Genomic DNA, 21,540 nt, shown 5'->3' on the forward strand with positions numbered 1-21,540 from the left:
ATGGTTTGCAATAACAGTCATTTCTACACATAAAATACTGTAAACTTGTGAGATGCCTTACATTTTGTCCCTCAAATGCTCAAAGACTTTGCTTTGGAATGTTACTATTCACCACAGGACTAAAACTAACTTGCATGGGAACAATTTTAAAAGTTTAGTGACTCAATCTACTATCAGAGTTTATACTTCTGTTACCATCTTTTCTGGCTTCTACTCAGATGTGCTATGTATTTTTCTATGTCTTGTAAATAAAATGAAGTGGAAATGCAAAAGCTATTATTTTATTGACAAGTACTTTTTTTTACAGTTACATGATAAAAAAAATGCAGTGATCTGTGTGTATCTGACTTACTTGCAGAAAGTTACTGTGGAAAAAAAGCTGGAAATCCTGTAACTAAGTCAATGTAACTTATTCTCCAAGTTATGTTCACTTGAAGCACAATAGTTGCATTTACTTCAGTCATCTGTGGCAATTTCCACAAAATTGTCAAGTAAGCTGGACCTCCTTTTAATTCCTTTTTTTTACATTACAAGTGTCTCATCAAAGAATGTCCATATCTGCAGCAACACACTGGTGAAAATGGAAGCCAGAGAAGAGATCTTGGCATGGACATTTGGCATTCATTCGTGTGCTCGTCACTGTTCAAGTTGTGAATAAATGGCTTTGAGCCAGAGCACCTTGCTGAGGGTAACAAGGCAGTTAGCTTCCCCTGTTTGCAAGGTCCAAAAATCTGTTCTCTTGTCATTGGGAGTTACTCTTGAGATAGCCCATACGTGCGTCCTCCCCCCACAAGTGCTCAGGTGTTGACAGCAGGTTGACCAATCACAAACCCCCTGAGCTCAATCCACTTCCTCTTTCTCCAGGAAGTCCGTCAGAGTGCCCATGTCCACTGGGATCAGCAGGTACTCCACGCCATCTCCGCCCTGAATGGACACAAGGAATTTCAAGTTACAACTTGGACGGAGCAATTCATTTAAACTACAAAAGAGGAAAGAATGCATATTATTGTGTGCTTGCAGATGATATGATTTTCTTTCAGAAATGACATGTAGTAGTTGATACACCGCGCTCTTCCATGTGGTGCGTCTCCAAGTTGAATAAACTCAGCAAATGAAGAGGTGGATCGCACACAGGTTGTTCTTTTTTATTTTTTGTATTTTTTACATTGCAGCAGAAAAGCAGACAAACGTTTTAGCTGTTGCCTTTGCAAAAAAGAAAAAAGAAAAAAAAAGAAGAGAAGAACCTGAGTGCGATCCACCTCTTCATTTGAGAAGAAATTACATGCAAAGTTGCTGGCTTTGCAGAACAGAACTTATTGCAGAGTCCAATACCCCAATTAATTTGCTGTGGAAATGGTCACCACATGTGAAGTTATTGGAAGGACTTCTAATACAGGAATAACCTCTCAATGGTAAAGGCTTCACAATCACCCCTTACCCTCTTGGTGCGAATGAGCTTGTGGTCCCGGAATTCCGTCAGTTGCGTTCTAAGCGTGATGTCGCTGTTCACCAGGAAAGCTTCACGACAACGCTGATAGAAGTCTTGGAAAGACAGTCCTGCAGAAGAAGAGACAATAATCTCACTCAATCACACACCCATCACACAATACAACCTCTCTACGCACACAAATGTATGAGGGACAACGTTTTTGTCCATGTATGCATGTCCGATGAGAGTCCATCGGGCTACAGCCCAAGCCAATGAGAGAAAACAACACAACAGGGCCATCTTTTTAAAAATGTATTATTATTATTATTATTATTATTATTATTATTATTATTATTATTATTATATATTTGTAGGACGTGTGAGTGGGACTTGCCTGTGTATGAGGGGTTGTCTTTGTTCTCCAGCTGAAACTCGGCCAGGAGTCTGAAGATCCCCCTGTGATGCAAACACGGAAGACATCAATTAACCCAACATGATGTCAACAAATGCCTTATTTTGCTAACGTGGATGTTCAGTTTAGGTACATGTCAACAATAAATATATATATATACACACCGGTAATATACTGTATAATAATATAATAATTTCTATAATAGTACCAACACTTAACCAGCTGTTAATAATAATGCTGTATTAGTATTTTAACAATGTGTTCACCTTCATACTAATCTTCACCTGGTGTCAGATTATGACATGCGTCAGGTATATTCACAAATCTATGTTCTGCATAGCTGTGTGTGTGTGTGTGTGTGTGTGTGTGTGTGTGTGTGTGTGTGTGTGTGTGTGTACCTGGCGTTGGGCGTGAGACTGCGCAGCACGTGGGTGAGGGAGCTGAGGGCGAGGGCTCCTGTCTGCTGCACCAGTAGTGAGTTCTCGTACGAGGTCTCCTCTGTGTACGGAAGATAGGTGGTGGTCTCGTACCACAGCCAGTTGAACAGGCTCATCTTGGACTGGTCCCACACTGCATACGCAATACACACACACACAGACATGCACACGCTCATGAAATCTTGTGAGTGCCATGATGTGTTGGGGTAAGATACCACAAACTCAGTCAGCCAATATAGTCGCACACACGCACGCAACTTTTTTTTTTTTTTTAAATGCTTTTGTCATTTTTTCAACTTTATTTAGACAGGACAGTGAAGAGTGACAGGAAATGAGTGGGAGAGAGACGGGGAAGGATCGGGAATCGAACCCGAGTCGACCACGTAGCAGTCCAGTGCCCTGCCGACTAAGCCACGGCTGGGCCACGTACGCACCTTTAGTTCCCAGTGGAATTAAACCACTTCCCTGATGCAATTTAGCAGTAACCATCACCCCTTGTTCCCATGAAGAACACAAGATGTTATAACTAAAATGAGGCTTTACCAAGTGGTGCGTTGATGTGGTCTATGGAGGCCAAGAGGTGCATGTTGGGAATGGAGGCCAGTTGCCCCAGTGCCTGCTGGGTCTTCTCCGCCCTCAGCATGGGCCCATCTATGTTGTGGATGATCAGGTAGATATGGGTGTCTGGATCTGGAATATAGGGGTCAAACATGGGAAAGGGAAATCAGACATGGCAATGGTGCTTATTTTTTGCCAGTCCATTTTCAGTGCGCTTCAATGTGCTTCAGTAAAAAATTAAAGCAGTAAGAATAAAAATAAAATGTGAGACCATAAAAATGTTGAGTATGAAAAGAAAAAAACAAAGTCAACCCAAATTTGAAACGATGTACTGTGTCTGTGTTTCAGAACCAGGTAACTGGAGCAGCACGCCAATGCCAAAGCTCAGCACAGAATACAGGCCAAAAAGAAAATAAAACACCTCAGGGAGTAAACAAACCACCAATGAAAAGAAAAGCAGTCACCTTTCCTCAAGGTTTTGCCAATGAAGTCTATCTGGTCCGTGGGGGTGCGGAAGCTACCGTCATGCTCAAGAGCCTCACCAGTGATGGCATTCAGGATCTAGAAAACAAAGTTGATCTACAATGACATGATTGCAACGAAAATGGGCGAATGGCATGACAGAGATAAAAGGAAACACTATGAAAGTATAAAAGTGAATTTTCAGTTAAAGGGACAGTTTGGTCAATTTCAACATGCAGTTGTAATGCTCTCACTACCCTGGACTTGTCAGTGCCTGAGATTTATTTTTCTTCTTCTTCAGCCGTTTCCGAGATCCTGGTCATTATAATGGGGGCAGCTCTTTGTTTACATTTCAAAAAAACATTTTTATTTATTCCCAAAAACATCCAAAAGGTTATAAAACATCAGCAGACAACTAGCAAACAGCAGTACCTTTTGGGAAAATATTTGGAGTTGGCCTATGTTTCATTTTTTAAAAATGTAAACAAACGCTGCCCCCATTAGAATTGCTCATATCTCGGAAAGGGCTGAGCCGAAAAATGTGGCATCACCAGGTACTGACAAGTCAAGGGTAGCGTGAGCAATACAACTGCATGTTGAAATTGACCAAACTGTCCCTTTAACACTTAAGTCTCCAAATTTGGCCTCAATGTGCAACATTACACAGATTTGAATTAATGTGTGCACTGCTCTGTTGTATGCAACTTGCAAGATATGCAAGATGTGGGGTGAGGATTTTTTTCCATGTCAGTAAATGGTGCCTTGAGAGGTGTTGGGCAAGAACTGAGAGTGTACAGGTTTGTGTGTGTGTCACAGTGTGTATTAGTGTTAGTGCAGTAGAGTACTGAACGGCTTTGAGAGTGTTAATGTTTATGTGTGTGCCATAGTGTGTATTAGTGTCAGTGAGCTAGAGTACTGAACTGCTTTGAGCGTGATGCTGGGGAAGAATCCGTTGACCACCAGGTGCAGTGAGTCAGACAGCATGGAGGACCTGAAGCGCTCCAGCAGGAGCTTCTTGGAGCCTAGGCCGTACAGCAACATGTTGAAGCCCAGCCTGAGGAGGACGACAACACACACACACTTACATGAAAAACTGTGTTTTCCATTATGTGGCATATACAGCATGGATGGGTGTACAGTTTCCGGTTGACATGCTATGTTACACCTTGATTCTGAGATTTGGGAAGTTGTACATGAACTATCAGAACACCCAATGTTGAAAACCGCTTAATCTGCAGTCACTGAATGCACATAATTCCCAATTTTAGCAGAAAAATAACAAAGTATTCAACTTCCTGTCCCAACCTCAAAAATGTCCCTGAAGTCGTGTGATTGGGCAGTTACCCACATCCTGAACTTGTTTGGTTACACTAACCAAGGCAGAGATTAAATTCTGTCAACACGCCAGGCTTTGGCAGGAGATAGGGAACTCATCTTTTTTCCGTAATGGGCTCTGTCATGTACATATACTACTTTCGGATCCCATGACAGTTCCAGGAAACACGACTAAAAACAAGTTTCAGACGCTTTAAGGGGAATCAACCCGTAAAAGCGCACAGACCAGTGCGACTGACACATTGCCAAACTCAGTATGTCAAACACATTAGCACCTCATCAAAACAGTTGCACGAACAATACATGTAACTCAACTGTAACTGTAGCATCCACTTGCTGAAGTGCTTGTCATAGGTCTGGTTGAGCTGCTGGATCTCGGTGTTGTAACACGAGGGCTTCCCGTCCAGCAGTCTCACCAGCGTGTCCTGTCAACAAGACCAACAACATGAACAGGAGGCCGCATCATTGCAATACATACAGTCATCACTAAGCTTTGTAACACGCTCAACTTAACAAAAGTAAAGAGTAACTGGGTGCCAATTCCATTAAAAAAAATATACATATACAAAAGAAAAGAGAGAGGACAGCACTCTGAGTTATTAGACACTATTGCCCGTTGACAAAGTTGGGTCAAGAAAACCGTAAAGATGCATGCAGTAGTGGTGTCAACAATAATCGATTCGTCAATGCATCGCAATGCGGGGTAGGACAATACAATAGTCGATTCGGCAAGTGCCATAATCGTTGCGACATATTTTTTTCAATTACTTCTGTGGATATTTACGGAGCAAATGAACGTTCAATTAAATTAAAGCACTTCAAAGCATTGAAAACGGCAAGACTGATATGGAAAACAGCCAATAAAATGTTGTTCAGTATCTGACGGTTTGTGTTGCCTCATGACTGATGAAAAATTTGCCTTTGCTTTCAGTAGAAAATGTAATGTATTGCAATGCATCGTAGAATCGAATTGAATCGAATCGTTACCTCCAGAATCGTGATCGAATCGAATCATGAGGGCAGTGCCAATGCACACCCTTATGCAGATACAGACAACTGAATCAAAGACTTTTTGAAAACTTACTACAGTGAGACACAATGTTGCGTTAATGAGCAGGATTTACACAATAGATAGACTAGGTCTTGGGTGGCTCGTGCTCTCTTAACATCAGGGAGGGTTGAAAAGGGTGCAGAAATATGTTTGCAATAACACGAGTAGTGTGTAAACGATAAGGTGATTTCCCATTCGCTCTCTCCTCCACTACACTGACCCGGTCCAGTTTTGGAGTCTGCAGCCTCTCCAGGGTGCGGTCTGAGGTCATGACCTTGGAGCTGCTGTGGGCCTCGAAGTACTCCTCCACCAGATTAGGCTACCAAGGACACAAGAGGAGCAACAGGAAAAGGAAGAATAGTTCAGACAAATCTTTAAAAACTATGTAAAATAAATAGTATTAATGAATAATAAATGTATTATTAATGAGAATTTATGGTGAATTTCTAAACAGGATTGATGAGATACATTTTTATTTAACCTCAAAAACTCATTCACCATATAGGACACAACATTAGCCAAAACTAGAACAGAACATTGCAGCCATATATTTGAAAATGGATCAAATAAAAAATATTATCATTCGCAGTAAGGCTGCAACGATATTGCATCGAACCGAGGGATCGCGGTACGCAGACCCACGAACCCCTATCGCGAACCTTCCTCGCAGAATCGCGATGCGCCCTTTTAAAGTTGTTACCCCTCAGTCTAGAAAACAGCAGGATACAGGCAAATGCTAATGCTTGTATATGCGCTCAAAGACAATTAGAAATGGGGCGCACACGACCGAGTAACACTTCCATTCACCCCTCTCTCCTGTAAAATGTTCCGTCCAACCAGCAGCACGTGCATTGGTTGTTATTCATTGCCTGAGCAACCTCCGCGACCGCGAGACAAAAAACTTGGGCAAACGTCGGAAGGTAAAGCACAGAAATGAACAACAGACCAAGAAGGCTTTATCAAACGTGTGAAGATGTTTTTGATTCATGCATGTGTAGCAGTGAAGATAATGCCTACACAATTACTTTTATTTTGTTATTTTCATTTCATAAATGTGTGAACTTTCATTTCATGATGGTGTTTATTTCCCCAAAATCCTTTCTCTGTATCTAGTTTTGAACTTGCTGGCATTGGGAGATTTGCTCATTTTTTGTGTTATAGCACCCTCTAGTGGCGTGCGCGACCTGTCTTTTGTTTTGCACGTTCTTCTCTGTTCAGTCTGCGCTGAGCTGAGCAGGGAAAGGTACGTATTTTCACGGAGCTCCGATGTTGCAAAGTAATCCGTGTGTTGCAATGTCGCAATGTTGCATCTTTCATTTCAAAATGTTGTATTATCTTATGTACGTGTAAAAACCTTTGTGATGAGCATTTTGTTTCGTTTGAAATATGTATTTTGAGAGCACTAAATAGCTATCAAGCTAACCACTTGTTGTAGGCACTGACTAGCCTTTTGTCTCTGACTTGGCGCCTGAATATGTATGGTGTGTTTTTCATGTTAGGCTGGTCCGATGACGACGTGAATGCGGTGCCTAACCCTTTTGTGCTCTTTTTGTTGTTTAAAAAGGTATGTACTCCCAATACCAGTGAATTGCTATGAATGTTTTGATATGTTTGCATTGTATTTTTCTGAATGCATTTGATTATTATGAAGTAGTGTCTTATTGCTACTATTCGAGTTTTGTAATGAAGCATTCATCCTGTGATGTTACACTATGTAGGATTATGGGCCCTACAGAGCATTTTAATGCAGTTTTATTGTAATACAGTAGTTTTACACTGTACTGTATTTTGTTTTACAACTTTGTGAGTCTGCGCTGAGCTGAGCAGGGAAAGGCTGGTCCGATGACGACGTGAATGCGGTGCCTAACCCTTTTGTGCTCTTTTTGTTGTTTAAAAAGAAAATAAAAGAATACAGCTGAGGAACAGAACGGCATCAGTGGTCCTTTCTCCCCCTTTGGCACCGGAACACAACGCAGGGTAGCCGGGACAGCAGAGCGTTCCGGCTACAGTGGTGCCGTGACCCGGATGGTTTCGCTTCAGATCATCGCCAGAGTGATCGCCGGTGGTTGCTGCAGAATACCCTGAAGACGCTGATGTTGTTTCAAGTACTCGTATGAATGCAAACATAATGTGGTTTATGATTATTTAGTTTCAATTTATTCTTCCCTTTTTGTTTTGAGTGTTTGAATACATAACACTGACTAAGAAGTACAACACTTTACATTTTACACTTAATACTGATTATTTACATTACTGAAGACTATTTAACATGGCTGAGGGAAATGACAGGGATGTGCCTTTTAACTGTGATGATGGTGGTAATGCAGTAGTGGGTGTAGGCAGGGGTAAGCTATTTGGGAACGTGGAACCGACTCCAGTTAGGGGTGTTCATGAAATAGGAAACCCTGTATCATCCTCTACATACCTGGTTACTGACTCGCACACACCCACACCACACAGGCCTGGCCCTAGTCTGAGGAATTTTCCTGGAATAGGCAGGGGTGTTAGTGCAGTACGCCACCCTGTATCGTCATTCACACGCATGCACACTGATGAGCCCCCTAGTCCAGGTGTGGACACCACTGACATAGGCCATCTCATTACACAGTTGGCCCAACAAATAGGTGAGAACATCGCTAGTCAATTAAATAAATCCACTCAGAGTCAACAAAGCCAGCCCACTCCCAGTCTTAATACACCCAGTCTGAATATGGGCCAGGGACAGTCTGACTTAAACATGACTGGAGTCAAGTTAGTGATGAAGACAGATGTCCGGGAGCCACCATACTTCAGAGGTGATGGGACTGATAAGCACACAGTGCATGAGTGGGAAGAAATCATGGATGTGTACCTGAAAAAGAGGGGTGTCCCACCACAAGAGTACTCCCAAGAAATCCTGTCCAGACTGATGGGAAAGGCCAGAGACATTGTTAAAGTTACACTGCGTAGTGTTCCATCCTTAAAGCCTGCAGAGAATCCTAAGCTTGTCTTTGATGTACTCAAGCAGCATTTCAGTGAAGTAACTTACTCCTCAATGCCTCTAGCAGATTTTTATAACACACTCCCCCTGAATGGTGAAAGCCCAATGGACTACTGGATCCGCTTGAACAAAGCTGTGGACGTCGCGGATGAGTGTCTGAGGAGACAGGGGCGAAACATTGAAGACCCCTCCCATGAAGTCACAATGATGCTGGTGAAACACTGTCCTGACCCCGCCCTTGCAAGTGTCCTGAAGTGTAAGACAGCAGAGAAGTGGACAGCAAACGAGGTTCAGGAGCACCTTGTCGAACACCAGAGGGAGGCTCGCACAAAGTCCCAGACCAGGTCAGTTCGACCAAAGCACATTGGCACTCATGTACAGACATCCACGACAGAAGCGGTCGCTGTTGACAATGCCTGTGCGCCTGCTCCTCTCCAAACTACAGTGGGACAGCCATCCCCATCTCCGACCGAGAGTGTTTACGTTCAGTCTCTCATCAGCCTGTTGGATCGTGTGCTGGAGCAGAAGGCTCAGACAGCGGCAGTTGAACCAACATACAAGGGGCCAGTAAACATTTTCCAGAGGAAATGCAGAGTGTGTCAGTCCACTGAGCATTCAACAACTGTTCACTGTAGGCAGGAGAATCTGTGCATGGGCTGTTACAAGCCAGACCACTGGAAGAAAGACTGCCCACAGCGCAAGCCGAGATTCAGTGCCACACCACAACAGGCCCAGGCACAGACTCAAGGCCAACAGCATGGCACACATTTAAACTAGGTGGCCCGCATTTAGCGAGGGAGCGTGTAGGCATTGAAACATCTACCCTCGAAGCAAATGAAGAATTAAAAGAGATGTATGTGAACGTCTGCAAAGTAATGCCAGATAATTGTAAAGTAATTGTACAGAACACCCAGACCGTTGAGCCATTCGGTGAATTGTTCCATGCCCCAGTGATGATCAATGGTGCAGCTGAGCTGAGAGGGTTACTGGATACGGGGTCAATGGCCTGCACGATCAGTGAAGAGGCAGAGCGGAGACTCGTGTCGGAGAATGTTTTAACTCAGCTGCAACAACCAACCGAGCGCATCATCCTTGTAGGCTGTGGGGGAGTACAGGTGAGCCCCAAAGGCATATACGACATGGAACTGAGTCTGTATGGTGTGAAGTGCACAGTCCCGGTCTTGGTGGTGCCTGGCCAGAAAGATGAGATCATTGTGGGGACCAACATGTTGAAGCATGTGCTGCGCCAGCTGAAAAATGATGACAACTACTGGGCGCTTCTCTCATGCAACACACAGGAGTCTTCTGAGTGTGAGCCATTTTTGGAGATGATGGCCAGCCTCACGAGGTGGAGGGGTGCAGATGTGCCTGAAAAAGTAGGTACCGTGAAGCTGACCCAAGCCGTGACTCTTCTCCCCAAACAAGAGTACCTCCTGTGGGGTAGGCTGCCCAGTAACGTGCCAATGTCACCCGGGAGCACTGTCATAGTGGAGTCATCTACATCCAGGTGTGTGCCTCGAGGCATTATGGTCGGCAGAGTGATCACGCCCCTATGGGGGGATGGCTGGACTCCAATGAAAGTGACCAACATCACAGACAAGCCGCTTACCCTGAGAAAGAACTCCAAGATGGCCGATGTCTCCCCGTGCGTTGCTGTGGAAGATGTCTCTCTATTCCAGGGCAACTGCCGGGGAGAGAGTGGCCCCATTGACATCACTCGGTCCGGACAGAGCGAGTACTCCAACCTCGAGCAGCGGCTTCGGAGGTGTGGCCTGGGGGATGTGGATGTCAACCGCTGTGAGGCGAGCCCTTCCACGAAGGCCCAGCTGGTTACGCTGCTTGAACAGTACCACGATGTCTTCTCAAAGCACCATCTGGACTGTGGAGAAGCCAAAGACTTTGTGCATAGGATCCGACTCACAGATGATCGTCCTTTCCGCCTTCCATATCGCAGAGTGCCACCAGCACACTACCAAAAGTTGCGGCAAGTTCTCACTGAAATGGAGGAGCAGGGAATAATTCGCAAGTCTATGAGTGAGTATGCTTCCCCCCTCGTGATGGTCTGGAAGAAAAATGGTGACCTTCGCCTATGCACAGACTTCCGATGGCTGAATGCGAGAACCATCAAGGACGCTCACCCTCTGCCTCACCAGTCAGACTGTCTGGCAGCCTTAGGTGGAAACTCGGTCTTCAGCACCATGGACCTCACTTCAGGTTTTTATAACCTACCCATGCATGAAGATGACAAAAAGTATACAGCCTTCACAACGCCTCTAGGCCTCCACGAATATAACAGAATGCCACAGGGGCTTTGCAACAGTCCAGCCTCGTTCATGAGGATGATGTTGAGCATCTTCGGCGATTTAAACTTCAGTAGCCTCCTTTGCTACCTGGATGATCTGTTGGTCTTTGCCCAGTCCGAACAAGAGGCCCTCGAAAGACTGGAGATTGTCTTCCAGCGGCTCAGAGAGCACAACTTGAAATTGAGTCCCAAAAAGTGTCATCTCTTGCGGCGTTCTGTAAAATTCCTTGGGCACATCATCGACGGTGAGGGTGTTGCTGTCGACCCAGAGAAAGTGGAAGTCATTGTAAAGATGTCCAAGATGGACTTGATGGAAGATGACGGCTGCACTCCCTCAGTCCGCAGGGTCAAGTCCTTTCTGGGGATGGTATTTTATTACCAACACTTCATACCCCACTGTTCTGCCATAGCCAAGCCACTGTTCGCCCTAACAGCTGGACAGAAACGTAAGGGGAAGACAAGCAAGGTTTGTCAGAATCCAGGTGTCTTCAGAAAGCTCAAGCCTGCGGACTGGACAGAAGACTGTGACGCTGCCTTCCTCAGTCTCAAGGAGAAGCTTCTGAACTGTGTAGTCCTCACTCATCCAGACTTCTCCAAGCCACTGATCTTGTCCATTGATGCCTCTCTTGACGGTCTCGGGGCAGTTTTATCTCAGGTGTCAGAAGGAGAGAGTAAGGCACGTCCCATCGCCTTTGCAAGTAAGACTCTGTCTGGTTCACAGAAGAGGTACCCAGCCCACCGTCTCGAATTCTTAGCACTTAAATGGAGTGTTTGCGAAAAATTCAGTCACTGGTTGAAGGGGCACTCTTTTACTGTGTGGACAGACAATAATCCTTTAACCTACATAATGACAAAACCAAAACTTGACGCCTGTGAACAACGGTGGGTTGCGAAACTGTCCCCATACACATTCAGTCTCAAGCATATCCCAGGGCCCCAGAATGTTGTGCCAGATGCCCTAAGTAGAGATCCCTTTGCAAGATCAGTGGGCAAGAGGCTGATCAGTGAGCCCTATGAGAGTCTGTTGGCAGAGGCTGACGGGACAAAAGAGGACGGAGTGCAGGACGTTTTCCGCTGCAAGGTCCAGTGTCTTCAGGCTTGCCATGTGGCCTCAGGCAATCCCCAAAGCATGCCATCTCGCGGTCTCGACTCGACTGAAGTGAAGTCTGCCTGTGACTCTCATACCGAGTGGGAAAGTGGTGCACAGTTAAGAGCAATGCAGTATCTGAAGGCTTTACCTCAGGCTGCACTCCCCGAGCAAGATGTACCAGCGGCTTTCTCCACTGATGAGCTGCGGCGGAGCCAAGAGGAAGACCAGGTCATTCGGAGCGTCTTGCCATTTGTTCTGGGTGGCCGGCCGCCACCTAGACGGGAGAGAAGCAAGTTAGCACCGACCGCCCAGATACTTTGCAAGCAGTGGCATAAGTTGAAAGTCCTGGATGGAGTCCTCTATCGGGCCACCAAAGATCCCTCAACCCGTGAGAGGAGGTTCCAACTTGTTCTGCCTGCCAGTCTGAAAGCAACGGCCCTCTCCGGTGTCCATGATCTCGCTGGGCATCAGGGGCAAGCCAGGACAGTGTGCCTTGCCAGACAGCGCTTTTTCTGGCCGCAGATGGACAGAGACATCAAGGACTATGTTAAGTGCTGCCAAAGATGTATCCTTGCAAAGACACCTGAACCAGCAGCCCGAGCACCCTTAGAGAGCATCCGCACATCTGCTCCCATGGAGTTGGTGTGTATCGACTTCTGGAGTGCTGAGGACAGTAAACAGAGATCAGTGGATGTTTTGGTCATAACCGACCACTTTACAAAGTTGGCTCACGCATTCCCCTGTGTCAATCAAACTGCAAAGCAAGTTGCAAAGAAACTATGGGACAATGTGTTCTGCATCTACGGCTTTCCAGAACGAATACATTCAGACCAAGGAGCCAATTTTGAAAGCAAACTCATCTCCGAACTCCTCAGCCTTGCCGGGGTCTCAAAGTCACACACAACTGCATATCACCCCATGGGAAACGGGCAAACCGAAAGGTTCAATAGGACGCTCGGAAGCATGTTGCGGGCCCTCCCTCTGGCAGCAAAACAACACTGGGCTCAACAGATACAGACTCTGACCTTTGCATACAATGCTACAGTTCATGAAACGACTAGTTACGCCCCGTTTTATTTGATGTACGGTCGAGTCCCAAGACTCCCGGTGGATGTGGTGTTCAAACAAGTCCTGAAGGACCCAGTTGTTACAGACTTCAATACTTACGCCGGCAAACTGGTGGCAAACCTTCATGAAGCTGCCACCATTGCTCAACAACACACAAGGAAACAGCAACAGCATCAAGCCAAGGGATACAACAAAAAGGCCCGTGGCACTCACCTGAACATTGGAGACAGAGTCTTGCTAGCTAACAAAGCTGAAAGAGGGAAACGTAAACTAGCAGATAAGTGGGAACCTACCATGTACACTGTTACCGGGCGTAATCCTCAGACTCATGTTTACCAAGTCACGGATGAGAGCGGGAGGACTAAAGTTGTCCACCGTAACTTGATGCTGGATGTCAGCTTCTTGCCCATCGTCCAACCAGACAGTGAAGAGTCAGAGGCAGGTGCTTCGGATGCGGTCAGTGAGTGCGACCCCTTGTCCTCTGATGCTATGAGCAACCTGGCGGTGGATGCCTCTGAGGACCGTACCTGCTCATGGATCATGGAGACGGCCGATGCCAACTCTCTTGCTGGTGAAGAGGATGCTGACTTGGAGATGGATGATGACTTGCTACAGTCACTGCCTGGTGCCCCTGATCAGTTAACAAGCCCCCCGTCTTCAAGAGACGTGCCCAGTCCCTCATGCCCAACTGACACTGACCCGCACCCTGTTGACACTACTGACCTAGATAACACAGGGTCCCCCAACATCATTTCACCCACCCCAGCTACTGATAGTCAGAGCACCACACAACACATAGGGCCTGAGAGACGCACCCGCACAGGCAGAGTTGTTAGGGCAGTTAACCGTCTGATTGAGTCTATGGCTCAAAAACCCTTCACACGAGAGCTTATGAGGTCTGACAGGTCAATGTCCCTACTTTCGTTATTTTAAACAGTAGGAAATAGCAACAGGACTGTTGTAGTGTATCGTTTTGTATGTTGAGTTACATCTCAAGGTTTTGGTATGGTGTAGAAGGGCACCTTACTTACTAGAAGGAATAATAGTCTGATCACCTATTGTTTACTTCGAACTTACTTTTAAGTAGCTATATATGCTGTGAATTGGGAATACGGTCCCGTGGTTACCTTGATTAGAGAGAACATGAACGTGGTACACTTGTGTTAGGTTATTTCATTAGGATGTCCTCTTAGTAGTCAGGATTTTGGTGAAATCAAAGAGGGGTGAATGTAGCAGTGAAGATAATGCCTACACATTTACTTTTATTTTGTTATTTTCATGTCATAAGATGTGTGAACTTTCATTTTATGTTGGTGTTTATTTCCCCAAAATCCTTTCTCTGTATCTAGTTTTGAACTTGCTGGCATTGGGAGATTTGCTCATTTTTTGTGTTATAGCACCCTCTAGTGGCGTGCGCGACCTGTCTTTTGTTTTGCACGTTCTTCTCTGTTCAGTCTGCGCTGAGCTGAGCAGGGAAAGGTACGTATTTTCACGGAGCTCCGATGTTGCAAAGTAATCCGTGTGTTGCAATGTCGCAATGTTGCATCTTTCATTTCCAAATGTTGTATTATCTTATGTACATGTAAAAACCTTTGTGATGAGCATTTTGTTTCGTTTGAAATATGTATTTTGAGAGCACTAAATAGCTATCAAGCTAACCACTTGTTGTAGGCACTGACTAGCCTTTTGTCTCTGACTTGGCGCCTGAATATGTATGGTGTGTTTTTCATGTTAGGCTGGTCCGATGACGACGTGAATGCGGTGCCTAACCCTTTTGTGCTCTTTTTGTTGTTTAAAAAGGTATGTACTCCCAATACCAGTGAATTGCTATGAATGTTTTGATATGTTTGCATTGTATTTTTCTGAATGCATTTGATTATTATGAAGTAGTGTCTTATTGCTACTATTCGAGTTTTGTAATGAAGCATTCATCCTGTGATGTTACACTATGTAGGATTATGGGCCCTACAGAGCATTTTAATGCAGTTTTATTGTAATACAGTAGTTTTACACTGTACTGTATTTTGTTTTACAACTTTGTGAGTCTGCGCTGAGCTGAGCAGGGAAAGGCTGGTCCGATGACGACGTGAATGCGGTGCCTAACCCTTTTGTGCTCTTTTTGTTGTTTAAAAAGAAAATAAAAGAATACAGCTGAGGAACAGAACGGCATCAGTGGTCCTTTCTCCCCCTTTGGCACCGGAACACAACGCAGGGTAGTCGGGACAGTAGAGCGTTCCGGCTACACATGCGCCGATGTATGTTGAGTGGAGATAGACGTTGAGCGGAGAGAGAGAAAGAATGCGAGAGAGCGAGATGCTCCGCCTGCCCAAATTTGAAAGAGCTTTGAAAGAGCTCTATACGCTCATAAGAGTGTCTGAAGTCGGGCGAACATTGAGGTCGATGTGGATATTAGGCAGCATTATATCCTCCCCACATTGAAAGCCTGCCTAGCGAAAACATGCTCCATTTCAAAATGTCAAATCACAAAACCAAACAAAAGACAACGTGCGTGTTGCATACTGAGAACATAACTGAGGTTCATTTCGAGTTTTGTTTGTATAAGCGTGTGCGCGCTGCTGCACGATCAAAACAGTTACAAAAATATTAAACATCAAAATTAAGTGTTGCATTTCTGTAAGTAACTTAATACAACATGTTTCCTGACGAAATATTACCAGTGTTGTTTTCAGTTAATGTTTGGATATTAATTGGATAATGTTTGACAATGTGAGACAGTTGTATAGGCTACCTATACTGGAACCCTGACCCTTCTCTCTCCATCTCTGTCTCTCACACATGGTCAGCATCTCAGCATGATATGATCTAAGCCTATTTGTAATAAGCCTATTTTTCCTTGGTGAACTAATATCCCTTAAGCCTATTTCTCTGTGTTGTGCTTTGATGTCAACACCTGGGGAACAGGTTGCAGTGGTAGGCCTATATCTGCAACATCATTTAGTAGACCTAAAAAAATAATGTAGGCAGGTAAATGCAAAAAGAAAGCATAGGCCTATATATAAATATAGCCCATAATTTATTTTCTTCTTATTTTTTTTCCCTTAAAAAAATAATAAAATCGTGGGGCATATCGAACCGTGGGTCATATATCGTGATACAAACCGAATCGTGGGTTGGGTGTATCGTTACAGCCTTAATTCGCAGTATATTAATAAGATGATAAGTGAGTTTTTTTTTTATAAACATAGGATTTTTTTTAATATATTTTTGTTTAGTTTGACTGTAAAGCGACCAGTATAATTCCAGTAGGATAGGGGTTACCCACCGTCACCTCTTCTATCTTCTTGCTCTTCTTTGCAGGCGTCTTATAGAGGGCGGCAGCAGCAGCGGGTGTGACAGACTTGTTAGGGGTTTTGGGTTGGACCGCAGCCGCGCTGCTCTTCTCTCCTTCCTCCTCCTTATCATCATCATCATCTCCGTCCTCCTCATCCTCGGAGTTGGATGCTGAGTAGTCACTGTCACTGTCTGACTTCAGGTTGGGAGCTGAAGAAACAAAATGGCGGTTTAATGTTGAGTTTAACAATCCTGATGTACTGTGCAATATGGTGTTTCTGCTCTTGCTGTACAAAGTTGATGCAGTAAAGTAAAAAACAGCAAAGACTACTTAACACATTATTCCCAGAAGGTCATAGAATCATATTTTAACAATATTTCATTTTCTTAAAAAAAAAGATGTACTCACCTGACAGTCTCTTCCTCAGCCTATGTGGTGTAGTTGAGACAAACTGCACCTTTTTTCCCTTCAAAAGGAACAAAATCTGTTTTTTAAAAAAAAGTTCTGTACCGTGACAATAAAAAATACAAAGAGAAAAGGAACTGCTGTACCTTTTGGGGAGTCTTCATTTGACTGACAGAGCCTGTAGAGGAACAAAACAGGGAGACTGCTCAGAAGAAAAAGCCCTGTCCAAAACAAGGTGCTTCCACAACACTTTTAATGGCTTCCTCAAAAGACTGCAAAGGAGAAGATGAAAACTCCTTGCTGTGCAATGCCCACCAAACCTTTCGTTCATGTTCACTCAGTTGAAAATGAGAGTTGTACACTTGACTGTTTGATGAGAAGAACGATCACCCACCTTTACTGGGGGTCTTCTCAGGAGAGTCTGAGACACTGAAGTTGACACTCTTCTTTGGGGTCCGAGCCCATTCAGAGGCTAGGAGGGAAAAGAAACAGTGAGGACAGTCCCCTACTGATTAGCCAACTGTGTCTAGGTTTAGGACTTCAGTGCCAACCCTGAGGAGGGTACCGTAAGCTGCTGCATGTTTACGTCTACAGATGTGTTGTGCATGAATACAGACACTTGACTCTCTCTGTCTCTGTCTCAAATACTCACCCATTTGTGCCATCTTGTTCTTTCGTTTGACAGACTGAAACGTAAAAACGTCAGCCCCAGCTGTAGCAGCAGTCCCATTTTCCGCTCCCTCTAAAACACGCATGCACGCACACACACAAGTTTGGGAAGAACATTCAGCCAGATCATCATGGTGTAAAGAGTTCAGTTGTAGGCTCCTGTGGGTAGCTTGTTGGCATCTAAACTCACACACATTCCGTGTTGACCAACAGGTTTTCACTACACGGAAAACATCTTGATAGAGTTTTATAATCAGGGCTCTAAATTAACATCAGACAACCGGCCAAATGGTGGTGAACTTACAAGCCACTTTGACCCATTAGAGTTTTGTATGTGCTTTTAAGACTAACAAGTACTAGCCGTTTTGGCTGATGATGAAAAAAGTTACATTAGTGCCCTGGTTATAATAGTCTCCTGCTGTACCTTCTGTGCCGGTGCCTAGCGCCTCAACATAGTCCTGTTCATTATACTCCTCGTCTTCCTCCACCTCCTCGGCCTCATCTGGCTCTGCCGCCTGCTCTTTCTTGGGACGACCTCGCTTGGGTGCCAAAGTTAGGACCGAGGAGGCTGCTGCTTTGGGACCTGGGGATGGGATAAGACACAATACATCAAGGCTTTTCTTTGCGCAATTTAACTTAGACATCCAGAGTACTAAAGTGTTTTTTTTTTTTATATGAATCTACTGAGGTCGCACACTACACTACTAAAAGTTATGGATGTGGATATGGATGGATGAGATATAGACTTGTGACTTGGACTTGAGTCAGAAATTGATGACTTGGCAATATTAATAATTACTTTTGAATTGACTCTGACTCAGGCGCGGAGTGGCCATCGGGAGATCGGGGACTTGTCCCGGTGGGCCGCGGCCGCGAAATGTAATATCGCAACCATTTCACTTCCTCAGCTGGCCCTAAAGATTCACTATTGTTATTCTTGTGCTAACCTTAACACTTCTTACACTGTAGTATTTTTATACAGATGACCCAGCGTTATATATACCATGTACCAGACAGCAATACCTCAGTGACGGTGTCAAACAGTAAATTGGCCACACCCCTTCTCTACTGACAATTTTCATGTGGCCTTTCGGTATCATTTACATTTTGGATATTCAAGCATTATTGATCATTGGTTGTCACAAATAAAAGGAATTTGTTTTTGCTCTGCACAGTGCTCAACTCGATTAATCAAAGCCTATTTATTTTCCGATTTCCACATGACTGTTACAGTTTACAGTCCGCCAGTCCAGATCACTTGTTCTGTGGTTATTGACTTGGGTTACTAACAGACTCCACCAAGTGGTACGGAAGTGAACTGCAGCTAAGTACCACGGAAGCAGTGGATTGTTTTGACTTGATTTGTTAAAACTAGTACCGGTATATCTCCTTATAGTCAAAATAATATTATCATTATACATATATTTATATGTGGCACATTTAGGATGTAGCCTATGTAATGTCTGAAGAAACTGAACAAAATAATTACCACACACAAGATTCTGATGTGAGCAGTGCTGGGTGTGTAAACTGGAATAAAGTGGAGTAACTGCAAAAGAAACAAAGACATTTGCTGCGATGAAGACAGCGTTTTAAGGTAGGTCTACACCGTTTGGTTATTCATTTTGTTGACTTATGGTTGTGCTTTGAAGTAGGTTTGGCTCATTTGCTGCATGGTGGGATTGGTGCACAATAGACAGACTTTTTTGTAGGCTATAGCCTACTCTTCTAAAAATCCCCACACTCAAAACTTTGTGCCTGTGCTCATCCTGTCTTCCTTAAACGATATTTCACTAGACCTACAAACTGTCAAAATGACAGTGGAGTGCACATTTTCATGGAACAGTAGAGTGATGTAGCCTAACCTGCAACAAGTTCTATGGTGAATGCTTTGGACTGTGATGATGGCTGTGTAGGCCCATTTCATCAAGGTGTAGGCTACAATTCTCCACTTCAGAGTGATATTTTGACACTAATATCCACATGTATTACGACTGCAGATTTCGTGGTTTTTGTCTTTTTTGGTGAGGGAATCATGTTTTCGTGTTGGGGGGTAAAAAGGGCCGCCAAGGGGAAAATTCTCCCGGTGGGAAAAGTCTCCCCACTCCGCCCCTGCTCTGACTTAAATGCTATTAACTAGAGACTTGACAGTTTTAGCTTGCAATGAATTGCAATGGCATAGTCTAAATACATTTCATTTTCTGCATTTATATGTAAAAATATTACATGACAAGGCCGACTATTTTTTGATTAAAACGTGACTGGCAAAGGGGGACATGCTGCATAGCAGGGTGGAGAGGTAATTAATGCATGACCAAAAGTAGTCAAGATTGTGAGTAGCCTAGAATATGGTGACTTGTTAAAAATGAGACGCTTTGACTTGACTTTGTTTTGCTTTGCTTTGGTGCGATTTGGACTTTGGTCAAATGGGTCCTAATTTAACTCGGACTTGAGACACCTGTGACTTGCAAATTAGGAACTTGGTCCCATCTCATCATGTCAGTGCATACAACAGCAAAATGTTAAGAGAAACAAACCTCCATGTTTGTCGACTATATAGTTGAGAACGTCGCCATCTCTAACGAACCGTACTACGAGGGAATTAGAGTCCTGCTCCACAGATCTTTTCTGGGGACTCATGGTTTTCAGTGGCACCTGTAATCACACCGGGTTGACGGGTTTAAAAGGCTGTACAGGTACTGTGAAATACATTGTGGTCAACTCAGACTCAGACTTGGAAACTTTTGCTACAGCGGTATTTACACATTACATACCAATATGTGTTTGCTATTGACAGAACATTGTTCAGAGATCATTGATTTTTTGGGGTTTTTTTTACACAGTATGCTACACAACACAGCAGACAATGATGACATTTTCCAGCAGACTGACAGTGGGTCTAAGCTACGTCTCACTAGCAGGCTAATCTTGCAGGTAGGCAAGTGTTCACTTACACAAGCGGAAAAAGCGTGGATCCCGGGTGACGACCGCTTGCTTTGTATAGGACGGCGTAAAAAAGAGACACGGTTTGGGTGTGCAAAGTGATGCCTATGTGTAGCGAGTAGCCATTTGTTGATATTTTGAAGCTAGTAATCCACCAACTTCACGCACACACCAGCGCCATGCGACTTTTCCGCGCCACAGGTGAAAGTTTTAAATCACGTGGTACAACAACCAATCACTGGACGACCCTGCTCAACATTGACATGGTGCTCAGCCAACCATCTCAAAGTATTCCTATGACGACTTCCTGTTTTTACAGTTTGTTGTGAATGGATGAAATACAATGTATCAGAATCATTGAGAGTACTCTCAGAATGTATCGACAGTAATAGCCTTCCTACCTTTCTCTGGTATCAAGCAGAGAGGTTCTATGGTTACCTATGTAAACCGGCTGTGGTATCAAGTTTGAAATGAGTCTTGATGCAATGCACCATACTATAAAGCAATAAATATAATATAATATAATATAATATAATATAATATAATATAATATAATATAATATAATATAATATAATATAATATATATATATATATATATATATATATAATATAATATAATATAATGTAAGTAACATTTTAAAGTAAGAGATTTAATTGCCAGCAGTTAGTTTTATTTGTGCCTCAAGAGAAACTTAACTATTTTAGAAGAGATTCTTCAAACATTGCAGAAAGTTAATATAAGATGATCCAGTGGTGTTAAGTGGAGGGAAGAGTTAAAGCTTCTGACCAGAGACAAAAAAAAGTTGACAGCTTTTCCAATTAACAGCACATTTATTCAACAGTAATAGATATGTCATCTCTGTACAGGCATTATAGATAGACTTTTTGTTTACTTATCTGTCTTTCTATTGTACAATAGTCATTTACACAAATGTACACACTTTAAAATATAAATTTGTTCCAATGTACAGCATCAGTGAGAAAGAATATGTATACATCACAAAGTATCTCTCTCTCTCTTTCGCGCTCTCTTTTTCTCTCTTTCAATCGAACAGTGTGACTGCTCATATCAATCTCTATATTACATCAAGAGTACAGGCAACATG

At 43.8% G+C, this 21,540-nt stretch overlaps 1 protein-coding gene across 3 annotated transcripts; it reads right to left on the reverse strand.

Moving 5' to 3' along the window:
• Positions 1-265: 265 nt before the first annotated feature.
• orc2 (origin recognition complex, subunit 2) lies at positions 266-20,621 on the reverse strand. 3 transcript variants are annotated; one of them, XM_063211820.1, is made up of 18 exons: positions 20,445-20,621; positions 20,028-20,145; positions 18,980-19,039; positions 17,915-18,073; positions 17,474-17,563; positions 17,216-17,293; positions 16,968-16,999; positions 16,825-16,882; positions 16,414-16,625; positions 5,905-6,003; positions 4,949-5,058; positions 4,220-4,352; positions 3,301-3,397; positions 2,822-2,968; positions 2,240-2,411; positions 1,824-1,885; positions 1,439-1,557; positions 266-924 (listed from the first exon to the last, which is right to left on the reverse strand). In XM_063211820.1, exons 2-18 carry the CDS (start codon positions 20,128-20,130, stop codon positions 841-843), a joined length of 1,815 nt encoding a protein of 604 aa, XP_063067890.1. In that variant the 5' UTR covers positions 20,131-20,145; positions 20,445-20,621; the 3' UTR covers positions 266-840. The 3 variants fall into 3 exon arrangements, with proteins under 3 accessions (XP_063067890.1, XP_063067889.1, XP_063067891.1); XM_063211819.1 differs by having other exon boundaries at positions 16,408-16,625; XM_063211821.1 differs by lacking the exon at positions 18,980-19,039 and having other exon boundaries at positions 16,408-16,625.
• Positions 20,622-21,540: the final 919 nt, after the last annotated feature.

The sequence above is a fragment of the Engraulis encrasicolus genome, chromosome 12 (genome assembly GCF_034702125.1).
Source record: "Engraulis encrasicolus isolate BLACKSEA-1 chromosome 12, IST_EnEncr_1.0, whole genome shotgun sequence".
NCBI classification, from domain to species: domain Eukaryota; kingdom Metazoa; phylum Chordata; class Actinopteri; order Clupeiformes; family Engraulidae; genus Engraulis; species Engraulis encrasicolus.

Bases quoted from the DNA above. Each gene is read 5' to 3' on its own strand.
- orc2 (XM_063211819.1), bottom strand. From the start codon at position 20,130: ATGAGTCCCCAGAAAAGATCTGTGGAGCAGGACTCTAATTCCCTCGTA. The intron at 17,000-17,215 runs GTGGGTGATCGT...GTTCCTCTACAG, and splicing joins TGAGAAGACCCCCAGTAAAG to GCTCTGTCAGTCAAATGAAG. The intron at 6,004-16,407 runs GTGGGTAACCCC...TGTCCTTGGTAG, and splicing joins AGAAGATAGAAGAGGTGACG to CCTAATCTGGTGGAGGAGTA.